This window comes from Hippocampus zosterae, chromosome 17 (genome assembly GCF_025434085.1).
Source record: "Hippocampus zosterae strain Florida chromosome 17, ASM2543408v3, whole genome shotgun sequence".
Taxonomy (NCBI): domain Eukaryota; kingdom Metazoa; phylum Chordata; class Actinopteri; order Syngnathiformes; family Syngnathidae; genus Hippocampus; species Hippocampus zosterae.
Window position 1 is genome coordinate 9,272,148 of NC_067467.1, and position 17,406 is coordinate 9,289,553.

The following is a 17,406-nucleotide window of genomic DNA, read 5'->3' on the forward strand; positions in this document are numbered from 1 at the left end:
GGTACTGTATTTTGTTTTTATATAAAAACATTACACAGAAAGGGGAGGGCTGCAATGGATTCATGGTAATTCAATTTCATTTTAAAAGGGTAAACTGATTTGAACCTAAGGCATGGAATAAATTAAACTCAGTCAAGGCACCACTGTGGGCCAAATAATGATAACAATCAGGTTCTGTTAGGATGACCGATTTCTGATTGGTCGAGTGTGTATTTGACATGAGTCAGATGACCAACATGCTCAGACGATCGTCTTTGGGCGGATTAGGCCAATCAGAAGGCGATGGCATTGGCAAATAGTGAATAACCGTGGCCACCAGGCCAGCTTCTACGTCTGGCTTTCACATTGACGCCCCGAACGATGGCTTAATCCCTCGTGAGCCTCTCAAATGAGGCCTGTAAGCTGGCGCCCCGGAGTGGTCATTGCTTTTTAATGCGGGGTGCAGAGGGTTAAAGTGCTTAAAAGGGACACACACCGGCTAAACTTAGAGAAAAATCACATTGTTGTGCTCCAAATATAGCAGGGGAAGGCTGACAAAAGAGGTGAGGATCCCGTATAAAAGCGGCCCCGCATGTAATTCACCGGCGACTGTCGGCAGCGCGTGGTTATCACCTTCACGACTTCTTAAAGACTTCGGCTGACATCAGTCGTGTGAGTATGACATCATATGGTTTAGATATTTTGGAGTGAAGTCGAGTTTCCTTCTCATGTGGAACAAATGGCTCTTTGAGGAATACAGTCATCCCTCGCCACATCGCGGTTGACTTTTTGTAGATTCACCATATCTCGGAATCTTAAATTGTACATACCTATCGCAGGTTTTACACGAGCTCACGGATTCTTTGCTTATCAGTTTCCTGCATGGACTAATGTTACTGCAGACCCAGGCACTAATAGGTGCAAGCCAGAATGGAAGACTGTCGAGAAAACTTGGGTTCATTTCACACTTCGCAAGAGAAGATAGAATGCAACAACACTACTGCAAAGCACACTACACTAAATTAAACATCGCTAACTTAACACACTTTGTTAAAATGAATGGTAACTGAACTGAGGTTGAGAAAATCAACCAAAAACGAGCACATTTACATACATGACACCCAGAGGCACTCGCACTGGCTGCCGGTGAGCCACATAGCAGCCTGCTGCTATCCAGAGCCAACAATTCTACACTTTCATCCGCTGACCCCCACGTCACTCACCGGGCTAGGCCCTGCCGTTCAAAGCACACAGATGTGCAAAGTCACAGATGCTACGCAAGGATGTCGACTCCAAGTAGTCAAAAATAAGACCTGGACGTGACATGCATGTTTAATCGTTGTGTTATGCATGAAGTGTAAAACTACTGGAACGCATTTCATGTTCACCCTGAAATTTCACCCGAAATCTCATATTCTTGAGAACAGTGTCTAAAACATTTTCCCTCTTGCTGATCCAGCAAGCAACCCGAGAGAGAAGATGAGTGACGCCGAGATGCAAGTATTTGGGGTGGCGGCCCCCTACTTGCGCAAAACTGAGCGGGAACGAATCGCGGCCCAGAACGCGCCGTTTGATGCCAAGGCGGCCGTCTTCGTGCCTGACCCCAAGCACGAGTACGCCAAGGGCAAGATCAAGAGCCAGAACGGCAGCAGCGTCACCGTGGAGATTGACGGCGGCAGGGTGGGACAATTAGGGGGTTTTAGTCCCTTCCCTAACCATGTGTTGTTTTTCAGTATATGCTATGGCACAGGTGTCAAAATCAAGGCCCGGGGACCGGATGTGGCTCGCCACATCATTTTGAGTGGCCCGCGAAAGCAAATCAAAGAAAAAATCAACTTCCATGATGCTTGCTAAAATCTGTCTCAAAAGTTCAAATTTTCATATGTAATAAATAAGTGACATATTTTTAGCATTTTTTGTTACCAAATCTCTCATAAAAGTTACTTAAACAATCGTTGAATCAAACGTAATTCTTGAATTCTTTAAATAGTTTCGGTATTCACGGCCCCCCAAGGGAATCAGTAATTATAACGTGGCCCACGACAAAAATTAGAACCCCTTGTGCTATGGCAACTAGTCGGTGTTTGTCAATATATGCCCTTGTTATAAAATAAATTCCAGAAAGTGTCTCAAGAGTGCCTCGTTGTGTTCAGGTGGTGACAGTACACCCGGACGATCTTTGGCCCATGAACCCACCAAAGTTCGACAAGATCGAAGACATGGCTCGTTTGACACACCTCCACGAGCCGGCGGTGCTCTTCAATCTCAAGGAGCGATACGCCGCCTGGATGATTTATGTGAGGACGAGTGCCACATTTATTCAATATGTAGCTGAAAAGTCCAGATACTAGCACACTCTTCGTCCTCACTAGTAATGGAATTCAGTGTATGAGAAATGGACCTCAAGATGGACCTCAAGAATCTCAAATTAACGCTAGTACAAGCTGCTAACAGAGTGCTCATGTTTTGTCTTATTATTCTCCAGACGTATTCTGGTCTTTTCTGCGTGACGGTCAATCCCTACAAGTGGTTGCCCGTCTACAACCCCGAAGTGGTAGCAGCGTATCACGGCAGGAAGCGTCAGGAGGCCCCCCCACACATCTTCTCCATTTCGGACAATGCTTACCAATATATGTTGACAGGTGAACTCCACCAAGACGCATATTGCAGACTGTACAGTGAACTCCCGCTATATCATGTTTTGGCATTTGCGGCATTACTCCATCTAAGGCATTTCACCTTGTATCTTAACATTAGTCGAGTGGACTTTGGTTAGGTGGAATGACTTGGTTTAGTTGAACCATATCTTTTATATTTACAGATCGAGAGAATCAATCCATACTCATCACGTGAGTTACAAACAGCATTGCCAATCCTCTTTTCTAAAAATGTCCCACTTGCTCACTTCTGATGGTGTGCTCATTGTCTCTTAGAGGCGAATCCGGCGCGGGCAAGACGGTCAACACCAAACGAGTAATCCAGTACTTTGCAACAATTGCATCAGTGGGAGACTCCAGCAAAAAGCAGCAACTTCCTGAAAAAGTGCAGGTGAAGTCCATTTAAGTTTCCACATAGAGTAAGCATGTTCAAGAACGTGGGATGTGTTTGATGTCCTCACTGCCAGGGAACGCTAGAGGATCAAATCATCCAAGCCAATCCTCTGCTGGAAGCTTTTGGGAATGCCAAGACTGTGAGGAATGACAACTCTTCCCGATTTGTGAGCTCCGACTCCACCTGTTTCATCTGGGTCCTGTCAGAATGTGACTCTAATCTTCAATAATGACAGTAACCTTTCATTCGTCTACACGACACATATTCAATTAGTATGGAAGTGTCTCTGTGCCATTTGAAATGGCATCTCTCATGCAGTTCTTTTCAACATCGAATTTATCCGTTTTGAAAAAGAGAACTATATCTAATACAAATCTCTCTAAAAAAAAAATCCAACCCCAAAATCTGACTGTAACAACATACATTGAAATCCAAACTCGAGTGGCACAGATATCTTTCCACAGATCACAAACATCACAAGCACTGACAGCAAAACGAAATGATGATTTCAAATCTTTGTGCAGGGGAAATTTATCCGCATCCACTTTGGTACGAAGGGCAAGTTGGCATCAGCTGATATCGAAACATGTACGTTTTTGCTTTTGTTGTTGATAAAGTGGAATACAGTCAATCCCCTTTCACTTCTAGCTTAATGCTAAAAAAAATCATGCTGCACCCGCTCGTCGGGTTAACTTACAATAAATCAGCAAAAATGCTATGGTGATTCAAAACCTTCAAACAACTGCTACTTCAATACACATGGAGCAAATGTACATAAAACAGAGCATTTGGTTCAGTGGACAAAAGGAGAAACAAGTGACCTTGTTTTTTGTTCGCATGTCCGATTTAGATCTCTTGGAGAAATCCCGGGTGACCTTCCAGCTGCCATCAGAGAGGAGCTACCACATTTTCTACCAGATCATCTCCAACAAGAAGCCTGATCTCATTAGTAAAAACTGACAATGGATGATAAGCTGCGATCGGGTGAAGATCAAGTCGCTGTTGTTTGTCTTTCAGAGATGCTGCTGATCACGTCCAATCCTTTCGACTATCCCTTCATTAGCCAAGGCGAGATCAACGTGCTGAGCATCAACGACGCAGATGAGCTAATGGCCACGGATGTCAGTTTGGAAACTTTCTTTTATGCGCTAGATGTTAACCAATAGAATTGTATGGCCAAAACTTAATGCTATCTCCCTCAGAGTGCCATTGACATCCTGGGCTTCAACGCAGAGGAGAAGCTAGGCATTTACAAGCTGACTGGAGCTGTGATGCATTACGGGAACATGAAGTTCAAGCAGAAGCAGCGCGAGGAACAAGCTGAACCTGACGGCACTGAGGGTAAAGTGTGACAAAGAGTTCTTCCATCAGAAGAATGCCAAAAGAACATGTGATAATGGCATGTAATCTCATCCCACAGTGGCTGACAAAGTTGCCTACCTCATGGGGTTGAACTCTGCTGACCTGCTCAAGGCTCTTTGCAATCCCAGAGTGAAGGTCGGCAATGAGTATGTCACCAAAGGCCAGACGCCTCAACAGGTACAATTCTATAGGCTCTCCATGTCAAACTACTGCTACTAACCCACCTGGACCGATACCCTGCCATGGTTTTCAGGTGAACAACGCAATGGGCGCCCTGTCCAAAGCTGTGTATGAGAAGCTCTTCCTGTGGATAGTCACCAGGGTCAACCAGCAGCTTGATACCAAACTCCCTAGGCAAAGTTTTATTGGCGTGTTGGATATTGCAGGATTTGAAGTTTTTGAGGTAACCACATACACTCTTCTGTGTAACACATCAAACAAAATTCACCATGATGTCACATGTTCTTCAAGGTGGCAAAAGCCAAAACGTTTTCTAATGACACGACGAGTCAACAAACCCTTCCATGTCATCTGACCAATGCTAAGTCTTAGATGAAATGGGAGAAATGGCATTAACAAATGATGTCTTTCGTAGTACGAGGGCATCTCATATTCACAAGGGAAATTTGTTTCAAAAGCCATAACCGTAGCCATAACCGTAGACAACATAATTTGTCATGGATTCAGTTTCACATCACCAACAATGTTTTTGACCCTGATCTCTGTAGTAGCAGTCTGAATTTCTTCAGGTCAGCGTTAGTCACTCAATTTCTGCCCCCTGGAAGTATCCCCTGCCTCTAATTTAAAAACATTGATAAATAGCCTATTCTCATTGATGATGAAGTACTGCTGTTGAATTCAGATGAACAGCCTGGAGCAGCTGTGCATCAACTTCACCAACGAGAAGCTTCAGCAGTTCTTCAACCACCACATGTTTGTACTGGAGCAAGAAGAGTACACCAAGGAAGGCATCGAATGGGACTTCATTGACTTTGGCCTGGATCTGGCAGCCTGCATCGAACTCATTGAGAAGGTCCATCACATGCAAGCAGTTTGCTGTGCAACCCTCATGATATAATTGTTTTTTATAACCCTTTCATGCACCCTGTAACCCGATAACATGATAAGCTGTCCACTGTAGTAACCACTGTACCTGAAAGGGTTAATTGTCTTACTTCCAAAGACTCCGTTGTACGAGTGCATCCTAAATGGTCTACCAGTTCGCTGAAATGTCTTAAAAGTAAGGACAAAGAGTGTACAAGCACATCGTACTTATTTTTCACCTCTGTAAGAGAGGAAGCGCTACTGAACTGTCATAATAAACCAAAAGCCATCTTAACTAGTGTGACCGCCAAAGTATTCCAGTAACCCCATTACATCTACATAACAGGAACATGTCAATGAATCTCATCAACTTTCCATCATGCAGCCCATGGGCATTTTCTCCATTTTGGAGGAGGAGTGCATGTTTCCAAAGGCCACGGACATGTCCTTCAAGAACAAACTTTACGACCAACACCAGAGCAAGAACAGCATCTTCCAGAAGCCCAAACCTTCCAAAGGAAAGTCCGAGGCCCATTTCTCACTGATCCATTACGCCGGCACGGTGGACTACAACCTCAGTGGTTGGCTGGAGAAGAACAAGGACCCACTGAACGACACTGTGGTGCAATTGTATCAAAAAGCATCCATTAAGCTACTCTCTCAGCTCTTTGCAACATACTCCTCAGCGGACGGTCAGTTCTCTGTCAGTGCGTCACAAAAACATTCCAACCAAAACACTAATTAATCGCTTGTTTGTCATTGCAGCTGATGGATGCAAGAAAAGCTCCAAGAAAAAAGCTTCATCTTTCCAGACAGTCTCTGCACTTTTCAGGGTAATAGGAGTTTAGGAGAAAGACACGTGTGGAAGACAAAATACTGATGCAGTGGTACCTTCACTTACAAATGCCCCTGTTTACAAGTTTTTCAAGTTATGAGCTGTTGCTAGGGGAATTTATTTGCTGTGTGTTGCAAGCCAAAGTTTGTATTACGAGTGAGGTTCAGATTGGATGCCGCTTGAATGAAGTATAATGAAGTTTGGAGCAATTAATGTACTAAAAATGCCCTCAAAGGAGAGCCACAGTCGCCGATGCACTTTCATGTTAGTATTTAACACGGTTCAAACTTGGCCACAGAATGAATTCACCTCGCAAGTCAAGGTACCACTATAATTTGATAATCAGTTCATCTATTTTCCGTGCTGAAAATTGTTCACTAAAAATCAATTTAGTTAACCTAATCACATTTTCTTTGTCTTTGTTGCTGACGTCTTGCAGGAGAATCTCAACAAGCTGATGGCCAACCTCAGGTCCACACATCCACACTTTGTCAGGTGCATCATCCCCAATGAGACAAAGACTCCTGGTAAGGACTATTAAATTTGTCAGTGTGAAGACAAGCTCACACTGGGATTGTCCCACAGGGGCGATGGACCATCATCTGGTTCTGCATCAGCTTCGCTGTAACGGTGTACTAGAAGGAATAAGGATCTGTCGGAAGGGATTTCCCAGTAGGATTCTTTATGGAGACTTCAGACAGAGGTAGCACACATCTGTTCATGTGACATGATCATATACATACAGTTATCGTACCTTCCACCACACAAGATACTGTTGTTGGCGGACACAGGCCTCACTCCCAAGCTTTTTTATCCCAAAACAGTGATACCATTCATGGTCGGGCGTGCCTCGAACTTAGGATATAAATAGTTATGTTTTTCCACAGCACCAATCAGGCTAGATTTGTCCTATATAGGCTATATGCATGAATTGAATAAGCTATTCGGCAAGCCCTCGCTGCCCATCTTTAAAACTTCTCAAAATTCATTTGTATTCTTTGGCTTTTGACTCCGCAAGACTCAGACTTAATCTTAGTTTTACTGTTTTGCATTTTCTACTGTTTGTCATTAATTTATTGTTTTATTGTTGTATATATGATATTTGCCCTATATACAGCACTTGGTATACAGCGGTGGTTGTTTTAAAATGCTCTATAAATACAGTTGAGTTGGGGAGCAAAACAGTTACAATTGATTCATTGCACCGAGAATAGAACACAGACAATAAAAAATGAGTACACCTTTTTAGGGGTGCATCACCATTATGGATTTTTGCTATTCTTAGAAGGGCTGGGTCCCCTGCAAATAGTGGGTAAACACTGTTGTGTAAAATCTCATGAAAAACAATCACGAAAACCTAAAAGCTCTGATATAGCGAGGGTGTTCACTGTACTTTTATGGCAGGTACAGGATTCTTAATGCCAGCGCCATCCCTGAGGGACAGTTCATGGACAGTAAGAAGGCGTCCGAGAAACTGCTGTCTTCCATTGACGTGGATCACGCCCAGTACAGATTTGGACACACAAAAGTATTCATCCAAAAAATTTGCTAGTGGTTATTCTTTTGATCCAGTGATGATGCTCCAAGCTCCTTACAGGTCTTCTTCAAAGTGGGCCTTCTAGGTCTTCTTGAAGAGATGAGGGATGAGCGCCTGGCGGTCTTGATGACCCGCCTCCAGGCTGTGGCCAGAGGTTACGTCACCAGGCTGATGCTCAAGGAGATGGCAAAGAAAAGGTCTTTGAGAGAGACTAATTTCCCTGCTTATAAAAGTATTCAAAAGTGACAACAGAACAATCTGATCCAATAATGGTAACAGTGTGTCTTCAACTTCAACTGAGACCATTTGTGAATGCTGCTCCCCAAACGGCCACAATCTACAAACCTTGACCCTTACTGATGTAATAGTTAACGTTCATATCGATCCATGTAAAAAGTTAACATTTTTTGCTCCTAAAATGTCCACGGTCTGCACTCTCCAGAGACTCCATTTTCATCGTCCAGTACAATATCCGCTCATTCATGAACGTGAAGAACTGGCCTTGGATGAGGCTCTTTTTCAAGATCAAACCTCTGCTGCGGTGCGCCGAGGCCGAGAAGGAGATGCAGAGTGCAAGAGAGGAAGTTTCACGCCTCAAGGAGGACTTGGCTAGGTCTGAGGCTCGTAGGAAAGAGCTGGAGGAGAAAACTGTGGGGCTCGTCCAGGAAAAAAATGACCTTCACCTTCAAATCCAAGCAGTATGTCAACACACAGTAATCATTTATTTTGGGAAGCATCTTAAGTCAAACTATTGAAGCTAGTGAAGGTTGATAGCAGAGCTGGGAGACTCCAGTCACATGACCCGCCTATGTTCAGACTTAAAGTTGCAAAATTTTAGGATTCGGGGCATGCGAATGTAAAACCATAAGAAAGACCTCCCTTTACTTTGAATGTGCACCTGAGAAAGATTGTATGACTTGCTTGGTATTTCGTGTGGACTGCTCTTAACTTGCTTATTTTTTGCCATAGTAACTTAGGACTTGTTTAAAACTTACAAAGTAATACTGGAAGTCACTTCCTCCCAACTCTGGTCGACAGTCACCCAAACAACAAAGTCCAACTAAATCTCGCATCACAGGAACGGGAGAACCTGTGTGATGCTGAGGAGAGGTGTGAAGGTCTGATCAAAAGCAAGATTCATCTGGAAGCTAAAGTCAAAGAATTCTCAGAGAGGTTGGAAGAGGAAGAGGAGGTCAATGCAGACATTACAGCAAGGAGCCGAAAACTGGAGGATGAAACTTCTCTGCTCAAACGGGACATTGATGATCTGGAACTGATCATTGCCAAAGTCGAGAGGGAGAAACATGCAATTGAAAATAAGGTTACCAATACCACCGAAACACCTCTGGAAAACACATCTTCCATGAAGCTTGCAGCTCAGACATTTCTTCTTCCGTTTTATAGATCAAAAACTTGATGGAGGAGGTAACCATGTTGGAAGAGAACCTGATGAAGTCCTCCAAGGAGTATAAAGCCCTGCAGGAGGTTCACGAGCAGATACGTCAAGACCTCCAGGCTGAGGAGGATAAAGTCAACATTCTGATGAAGACAAAGATTAGGTTGGAGCAACAGGTTGACAATGTAGGTTTCACACAAATTCTGCAGGTCTGCTCTTTGTTGGTGTCTCAATGAAGTGCAGATTAGTTTATTCTCCATCAGCTGGAGGGCTCACTGGAGCAGGAGAAGAAAGTGAGAGCTGACATAGAGAGATCCAGGAGAAAGCTGGAGAGCGACCTGAAGCTGAGTCAGGAGAATGTCATGGACTTGGAGAATGAGAGGCAGCAGATGGAGGACAGACTCAATAAGTACAGTGTCTCATATAGTATTCTTTATTATGAGAAGGAAGCTCTTGAGATATGCTCTCTCATTTTTGAGGGTATCCTCCAGATAACAACGTACAAAAAGGTCACAAATAATATCGTATAAAAGGTCACTGAGCTTTAAACATGCATACTAGGGTTGATATCTGACAATAAACACATTTTTAGCAAAGACAGTATTTTTAAATAAATGAAACGAACATTTCTTGGTAAATTATTTTACAAGTAAAGACATGCCAGAAATGAACTGCACGTGCTGATAGCAAAGCTAAACCAGTTGCCCACATGCCAGAGTCAGCTCCTTGCTGAAAAAAACTAAAGTCTTTTATATTTCAGAAAGGATTTGGTAATCACAAACCTGCAGAACAAAGTGGAGGATGAGCAAGCCCTCGCCACTCAGCTGCAAAAGCAGATAAAAGAGCTCCAGGTGTGACTGCAAACAGTACACAAATAATGCTCACAAAAAGGTTGGGATATCAGGGGTGACATTTAGGGATGCATCTAAAGTGCACGATGACATTGACAGGTGCACCTAATTTGACCAGCTTTTGCATGAATGTCATATTAAAGACCACATGGAGCAGCAAATACTGAAACATTGAACAAGCTGTACATTCAAAAGTTAAGAGGTCGAACAAATGTTACATCTTAGCAACATTTTAATTTCACCCCGTATCTCATATTCCAAACTTGTTGTGAGTTGTGTCTTCTACAAGTGTTCAGAATTGATTTAAGAGTAGACAAAATCTTTTCCTTAGGCTCGCATCGAGGAGCTGGAGGAAGAAACAGAATCAGAACGCTCCACCAGGGCTAAAATGGAGAAGCAGAGTTCGGATCTCTGCAGGGAACTGGAGGAGATCAGCGAGAGGCTGGAAGAGGCCGGAGGAGCCACCACCGCTCAGGTGGAGATTAACAAGAAGCGTGAAACTGAGTTCCAGAGGCTTCGGCGTGACCTGGAAGAGGCCACCCTACAGCATGAAGCTGTCACTGCGTCTCTGCGTAAGAAACAGGCGGATACAGTCGCACAACTCGGGGAACAGATCGACAATCTGCAGAGAATCAAACATAAGCTGGAGAAGGACAAAAGTGAACTGAAGATGGAGATTGAGGACATGGCAAGCCACATGGAGAGTGTTGTGAAAAGCAAGGTAAGCGACAGGGAGGAGGGCTTTGAGACGTTTCCTGTGCTAGAAGATGCTCACAAAGTCAAACATTCCAGTCCAACATGGAGAAAACCTGCCGCAACCTTGAAGAACAAAGTCTTGAGTACAAGACCAAGGTGGATGAAACCCAGAGAGCACTCAGTGACTATGCCATCACCAATGCACGATTGCTGACAGAGAACGGTCAGTATATGGCACAGGTCACAGAAGTATTCAGAAAAGTACAGATACTTGGGTTAAAAAAAAAAGCACTCTGGTAAAAGTATTGATTCAACACCGACACTTACTCGCTTTTTGTACTTCAGCTAAATGAATAAATGCATTACTTTGGCACCAACTTGGTGCCAAGCAACTATGTTGAAGTGAGGGTTTTCATTTAGCTTTGTCACCATATTGTAGCATCTATAGGCAATTATAAAACTTTTTGTGGGGTAGACTGAATTACTTGCGGTTGACCTTCCCTCTCTCTATTTGCGTCTTCTTTTTGTTGTGTCATCATCCACGCAGGATGAAAAAAGTAACAAGTACATTTTGACATTGCAAAATAAGGAGTAGAAAGTATGAGTAACTGTTCAAATAAACTAAACGTTTGTCAGAAAAATAAATACTGAAGTAAACTGCAGAACCTTGAAAAACCTAATTAAGTAATAAGTACAGAATCCAAGTTGTGTTTTTTTGGGGGTGTTTTGGTAGGTGAACTTTCTCGGCTATTGGAAGAGAAGGAAACTGCGCTTAATTTGATGAACAGAAGCAAAGCAGCCAGCAGTCAACAGATTCAAGAGCTCAAGAGACTTTTGGATGAAGAAATTAAGGTCTGTCATATGGTGGTTCAGTTGTGTTTTATTGTGGGCGGGCTGAACCAGAGTAATGGCATTTCAATTCATTTCAATGGTCAAAATTGAAAACGTTTTGCGCTTGGTCATGGAATGTATTAAACTCGGAAGTCAAGGTATCACTGTATATATAAAATTGAACTGAGTTGCATTTTGTAATCTGGAGTCAGTTTGGAGAAGATGCATAAGTATGCTGTTCGTTTTTGGGGTTTTTTTCAGGAAAAAAATGCCCTGGCACACAGTTGTCAGTCTTCCCGCCACGACTGCGAGCTTCTGAGGGAACAATATGAGGAGGAACAAAATGCGAAAACCGAACTGCAGCGCTACCTCTCCAAGGCCAACAGTGACGTGGCCCATTGGAGAAGCAAATACGAGACAGACGCCATACAGCGCACCGAAGAACTGGAGGAAGCCAAGTAAGGACCAGGCTTTACTTTTTAAAGAATGTTAGGTTCTGACTTACACACTGCATTGTTGGCAGTTAGTTGCATTTGTTTCCAGTCGGGGTTGGACTCAGCTACATCTGCCCTTTGTCAACAATTCTGATCATGATCCTTATGGACAGAACTTAAAGCTGCAACCAAGGCGCTGAATGGGTCCGGTTTGATGGCCTTATTATTATGTATTTTCTTTTTTTGTTTGGATGATGTGGCTTCATCCAGCCGTTATCTTTAACTCTCGCTGGAGTGGTTCGCAACTGAGTGTGAAGCAGATGGAATGAGTACCAACATTTCCAAATCTAAGACCATGGTCCTCAGTCAGAAAAGGGTGAAACATCCTCTCTGGGATGGTGATGAGACACTGCCCCAAGTGGAGGAGTTGAGGTATTAGCAAGTGAAGAAGGGGGAGATTGACAGGTGCATTAGAGCAGCATTTGTAGTACTGCCAATTGCATTGGTCTGTCGCGGTGAAGAAGCAGCTGAGCCAAAAGGCACAGCTCACGATTTTACCAGTCGATTCATGTTCTATAACTCGGTGGTGGCCTCGGCCATCCATTATGGCATTGTCTGCTGGTCAGGCAGCATCTCAGCCCGGGACAGAAAGAGACTGGAGCGACTGGTCAGGAAGGCCAGTTCTGTCCTGGGTTGCTCCCTTGACACTCTGGAGGAGGTGGGCAACAGAAGGATGCTAACTAAGCTAAAAGCTATGATGGCCAGTCCCTCCCACCCCCTCCAGCCCGCCCTGACAGCACTTGGTAGCTCCTTCAGCCAGAGACTGTTACACCCGCGCTGCAAGAACGAGAGATACCGACGCTCGTTCCTACCGACTGCTGTCAGGCTGATGAATAAAAAATAACAATCATAATAATAATAATAATTAAATGATGTGAAGGAAAATTGTAAATAGTACTGCGATTTATCCATTTTGTGTTCATATTGCAATTAAATTGAAAGATGTTTGTTGTTTTTTCTCTTTCTTCTTTCTACATACATTCTTGCTGCTGGGGGCTGTAAATTTCCCCAGTGTGGGACGAATAAAGGATATCTTATCTTATCTTATGTTCCCACCCTCACCTATGATCAAAAGCTGTGGGTTGTAACCGCAAAAACAAGAACATGGACCGAAGCTGCTAAAATTAGTTTCCTGTGCATGTTGCTGGGGCTCTCTAATGATGAATGGATGGATTAATGCTTGGCTGTTCCTCTCCAACTATTCCTGCATGATCTACAGGAAGAGACTGGTCCAGCGGCTGCAGGAATCTGAGGAGTCGACAGAGATGGCAAATGCGAAAAGTGCATCCCTGGAGAAGACCAAGCAGAGGCTGCAGATTGAGGTGGAGGACCTGGTTGTGGAGCTGGAAAGGGCAAATGCAGCCAACGCTACCTTGGATCAGAAACAGAGAAGCTTTGACAAGGTATGTGGCCTTCTGGGGTGATGACGTACAGTAAGTGACAGACCTGGGTCTATAGTTAAGGTTTTTTTTTCCTGTTACCTTCTTGTTCTTTCGCATGAAATAATCTTTGGAGGAGGGATGTCAGGGCATTATTGGAAGATGAATATTAGTGATGGTGTGAAGCTCCTCTGTTTAGAAAGGACCACTCCAATTTGACATGCAGTAGATGGTTTGTTTCACACCTCTTTTAAGCCACTGGTCCCTTTTGTGAATTTCAAGATTGCTGTCCTCAAAGGATTATCCGTTCTTCCTGATAGGCCGTAGGGAAACTCCTCAACACCAACAATTTACCAAGAGATCAGTTGCCTCCATTCGACCGTTGCGGATCAGGCTGGTTAATTCCTAATGTTGTAGGTCCTGTCTGACTGGAAGCAGAAGTGTGAAGAGAGTCAGTCAGATCTGGAAGTGTCTCAGAGAGAATCCAGAGCACTGAGCACCGAACTTTTCAAACTAAAGTATTCGTACGAAGAGGCTTTAGAGCACCTGGAGAGCATGAAGCGAGATAATAAAAACCTTCAACGTAAGAATGAAACACAACCACAGAATCATGTCTTTTGTGTTGTGGAGATGTAGTGACATTTACTCTTATTCTATCACTCAGAGGAGATCTCAGACATCAGCGAGAACATTGCACAGTCGACAAAAATAATGCACCAGCTGGAGAAAGTTGCAAAGCAAGCTGAGCACAAGAAGAAGGACACTCAGACAGCACTGGAAGAGGTTGAGGTTTGTGGTTCCTTTTTCACTTTTAAGTTGAATCAGTACCATTTACCACTCTTTCTTTTTACACCAGAATGTGTTATTTGACTTAGCATCTGTTCTTACTGTAGTCCTCTCTGGAACACGAGGAGACCAAAATGCTTCACCTTCAAATGGAGCTGAACCAGATCAAGTCAGAGGTTGACAGAAAAATGGTAGAGAAAGATGAAGAGATGGACCAGATGAAGATGAACCACCAGAGAACCGTGGACACCCTGCAGAGTGCCCTGGAAGCCGAGACACGCAGCCGCAATGACGCCTTGCGGCTGAAGAAGAAGATGGAAGGGGACATAAACGAGATGGAGATTCAGCTCAGCCACGCGAACCGACACGCTTCTGAGGCCACAAAGCAAATGAGGAACTTGCAAACCAAGTTGAAGGTGTGTAGGACAGTTTTGCTCACAGAAACACAAATAGAGTGGCACTTAGACTGATGAGTTGAATCCGTTCCATAACTCATTTTCCCCATTGAAATCAATTTACATGTAACTGCGATTGTAGGGACCAAGTTCTGCAGCGAATAGCAATAATCACAGACTGCGGTGTATCTGAACTTTGCTCATAACTCAATGGTTGATTATATGTGTAAATTTTTGGATCACAACAAATATAAAAAAAACTGACCAAGCAGTGCCTTGAAAAACTCATAAATTGGGATAATTGTTAGTCAAGGTAACACCACATTCAATGACTTGGCTGAGTAAATTATTGTGCATGCTCAAGGACACGCAAGTCCACCTGGATGATGTTCTCCACAGTCAGGAGGACATCAAGGACCGACTGGCCATCGCAGAACGCCGTAACGGCCTGATAACAGCCGAGATGGAGGAGGCGATGGCGGCTTTGGAGCAGGCGGAGAGAAGTCGTAAACTGGCTGAGCAGGAATTGAGGGAGATTAGCGAGAGGACTCAGTTGCTACAGTCACAGGTGAGGGCACCAGACATTTATCTTCAATGCTTGTAGTCGCGTATTCACTTATGTCTACACCCACAAAAAATTCTTGAGGTTCTTTTTGTGAGTGGTGTAAGTAGAAGTCTGACCAATGTTATGATACAGAATGCAGTTCTCCTGAACTCAAAAAGGAAGATGGAGAGCGAGTTGGCTCAGCTGCAATCAGAGATGGAGCACACAGTCCAGGAAGCAGAGAACACTGATGAGAAGGCCAAGAAAGCCTTCGCAGATGTACAGTAAATGTTGCCATCCTTCTGACATTGGTGCCAGGATATGATTTACAGCCGGCAATCCCTTCACGCAGGCTGCCATGATGGCTGAGGACCTGAAGAAGGAGCAGGACACCATCGCGCACTTGGAGAGGATGAAGAAGAACCTTGAGGTGACGGTCAAGGACCTGCAGCAGCGTCTCGATGAGGCTGAAAGTCTTGCCATGAAAGGCGGGAAGAAAGCACTCCAAAAGATGGAGAACCGGGTAAGAAAATCGATACCACAAAAAACAAACATAACAAAACAACAAAGTATAGTGGACTGTTTTTGGGTAGAGAACCCATCACCCATTATTTGCAGCCAAAATACAACACAGATGAATTACTTTTTCGTTCAGGTCCACGAGTTGGAAAAGGAATTGGAGGCTGAGCAGAAACGTGGCGGCGAGGCCCTGAAAGGAGTCCGCAAATATGAGCGCAAGATTAAAGAGCTGACATTTCGGGTCAGAAGGTCACCTATGGTGTCGAGTGGTAGGTCCAAAAAACTTAATAATTGTCATAATTGTCCTCATCTGTTCCAGACAGAAGAGGAGAAGAAGAACGTGGACAGACTGCAGGATCTGGTTGACAAGCTGCAGCTGAAAGCCAAAGCATACAAACGGCAGAGTGAGGAGGCGGTGAGTGGTCGTACTTCTCCTTAAACACAGAGTGTGAATACTTCTGCCACTTCTGGTCTTTAGGAGGAACAAACCAGCGTCCAGCAGGCCAAGTTCCGAAAGGTGCAGCGCGAGCTGGAGGTGGCTGAGGAACGAGCAGACGTCGCAGAGTCGCAGTTGAATAAACTACGAGCAAAGAGCCGCGACATTGTCGGGAAAGTGGAGGTAAAAGATGCCTGATGTGCTAACTTTACCCAAAAACAGGCCGAAACCGGCGTGTAATGCCGTGGTAATTGACTTACTTGAGTTTTTGAAGTCACGAGACGCATATTGGTTGACTTTCTTTGCTTTGTTTTGGAAGCTAAATTTTGATTTACAAGTGAGCATCAGGTGAGCTGCTGCATGAGGGAGATGGCAAGAAATGAAACAGTGAAGGTCCTGTAATGCCACGCATGTGGACAAGATGCAACAAACCCCAATGCAGCTCTGCTTACCTTTTGACATGCTCTTGTTACACACTATAAAATGGCTATGTGCAAGCGCTTATCATGTAAATGAGTAGATTTCATAAACGTTAGCAAAATTAAGACAGGCTCACTCACAGATACATTTCCAAAAATGGTCTGATTACTAAAGATTTACTTGCTTGCTTAATTTTCACACTTTCACAAGTCCGGACACAACTGCTGCACCTTTAGATATTATGTCCCCTGCAAGGCATTCAGATTGAAACTGTATTCATCTCCTCAGTACACCGGCCATGTCAGAAATGTTATGTCGCGAAATTGTCAGCAGATTAAAATGTTCATTTTTGATGTGGGCGTAGTTTGCAGTGGTTGATGTATTTGTTTCTGCAATGGTACAAACAACAAAAGCAAAAGTGTTAATCATTCTTGTGCTCTCTACATTGAATAGACTCCACAAAGATGGAGATATTTTGCTGCCGTTTATCTCCAATAAAGACTTTTACGGTGTACCAAGACTCTTGATATAACCGCCACTATATTGTTCTCTCTCTTCCTCCAAAGAGGCGCAGCATGCTGGCTTCAAGCTCTTTATTTCTTACTTCCAATTGAAGTGTGCTGGAAAACTGTCATATATAACAGCAAAGTACTAATATCTGTATACTGAAACACCAGTGTAAGGTCTACTAGCTAAATGCTAACATAATGTAATCATGTTCCATTTTGTGCTATTTCAGTTGATTTTTTTCATGAACGTGACAGCATCTGAAACTCAAGAAATTTCAAATGTCAAATTGGAGAACTCATGGGAACTAAGAACCGTACGAGTTTAATGGTGGATGTTTTCCA

The 17,406-nt window shown here is 43.7% G+C and overlaps 1 protein-coding gene across 2 annotated transcripts; it reads left to right on the top strand.

The window, feature by feature from the left end:
* Positions 1 to 271: 271 nt before the first annotated feature.
* LOC127589334 (myosin-8-like) lies at positions 272 to 17,071 on the top strand. Of its 2 annotated transcripts, XM_052048447.1 has the most exons (39): positions 273 to 651; positions 1,439 to 1,659; positions 2,133 to 2,276; positions 2,465 to 2,621; positions 2,801 to 2,828; positions 2,913 to 3,027; positions 3,104 to 3,196; positions 3,555 to 3,618; positions 3,881 to 3,979; positions 4,048 to 4,151; positions 4,233 to 4,371; positions 4,451 to 4,569; positions 4,646 to 4,795; positions 5,255 to 5,425; positions 5,822 to 6,128; positions 6,202 to 6,269; positions 6,711 to 6,798; positions 6,857 to 6,974; positions 7,676 to 7,799; positions 7,869 to 8,005; positions 8,251 to 8,506; positions 8,887 to 9,129; positions 9,213 to 9,389; positions 9,468 to 9,613; positions 9,965 to 10,055; positions 10,387 to 10,776; positions 10,848 to 10,974; positions 11,485 to 11,603; positions 11,844 to 12,040; positions 13,296 to 13,479; positions 13,873 to 14,038; positions 14,120 to 14,244; positions 14,349 to 14,657; positions 15,001 to 15,204; positions 15,334 to 15,459; positions 15,533 to 15,703; positions 15,836 to 15,940; positions 16,019 to 16,114; positions 16,178 to 17,071. In XM_052048447.1, exons 2-39 carry the CDS (start codon positions 1,459 to 1,461, stop codon positions 16,331 to 16,333), a joined length of 5,814 nt encoding a protein of 1,937 aa, XP_051904407.1. In that variant the 5' UTR covers positions 273 to 651; positions 1,439 to 1,458; the 3' UTR covers positions 16,334 to 17,071. The 2 variants fall into 2 exon arrangements, with proteins under 2 accessions (XP_051904406.1, XP_051904407.1); XM_052048446.1 differs by having other exon boundaries at positions 272 to 651; positions 15,836 to 16,114.
* Positions 17,072 to 17,406: the final 335 nt, after the last annotated feature.

Excerpts from the sequence above, each read along its gene's own strand:
- LOC127589334 (XM_052048446.1), top strand. The coding sequence starts at position 1,459 with ATGAGTGACGCCGAGATGCAAGTATTTGGGGTGGCGGCCCCCTACTTG. Across the intron at positions 14,658-15,000 it reads ACTTGCAAACCAAGTTGAAG|GACACGCAAGTCCACCTGGA; the intron begins GTGTGTAGGACA and ends TGCATGCTCAAG. Across the intron at positions 15,205-15,333 it reads CTCAGTTGCTACAGTCACAG|AATGCAGTTCTCCTGAACTC; the intron begins GTGAGGGCACCA and ends GTTATGATACAG.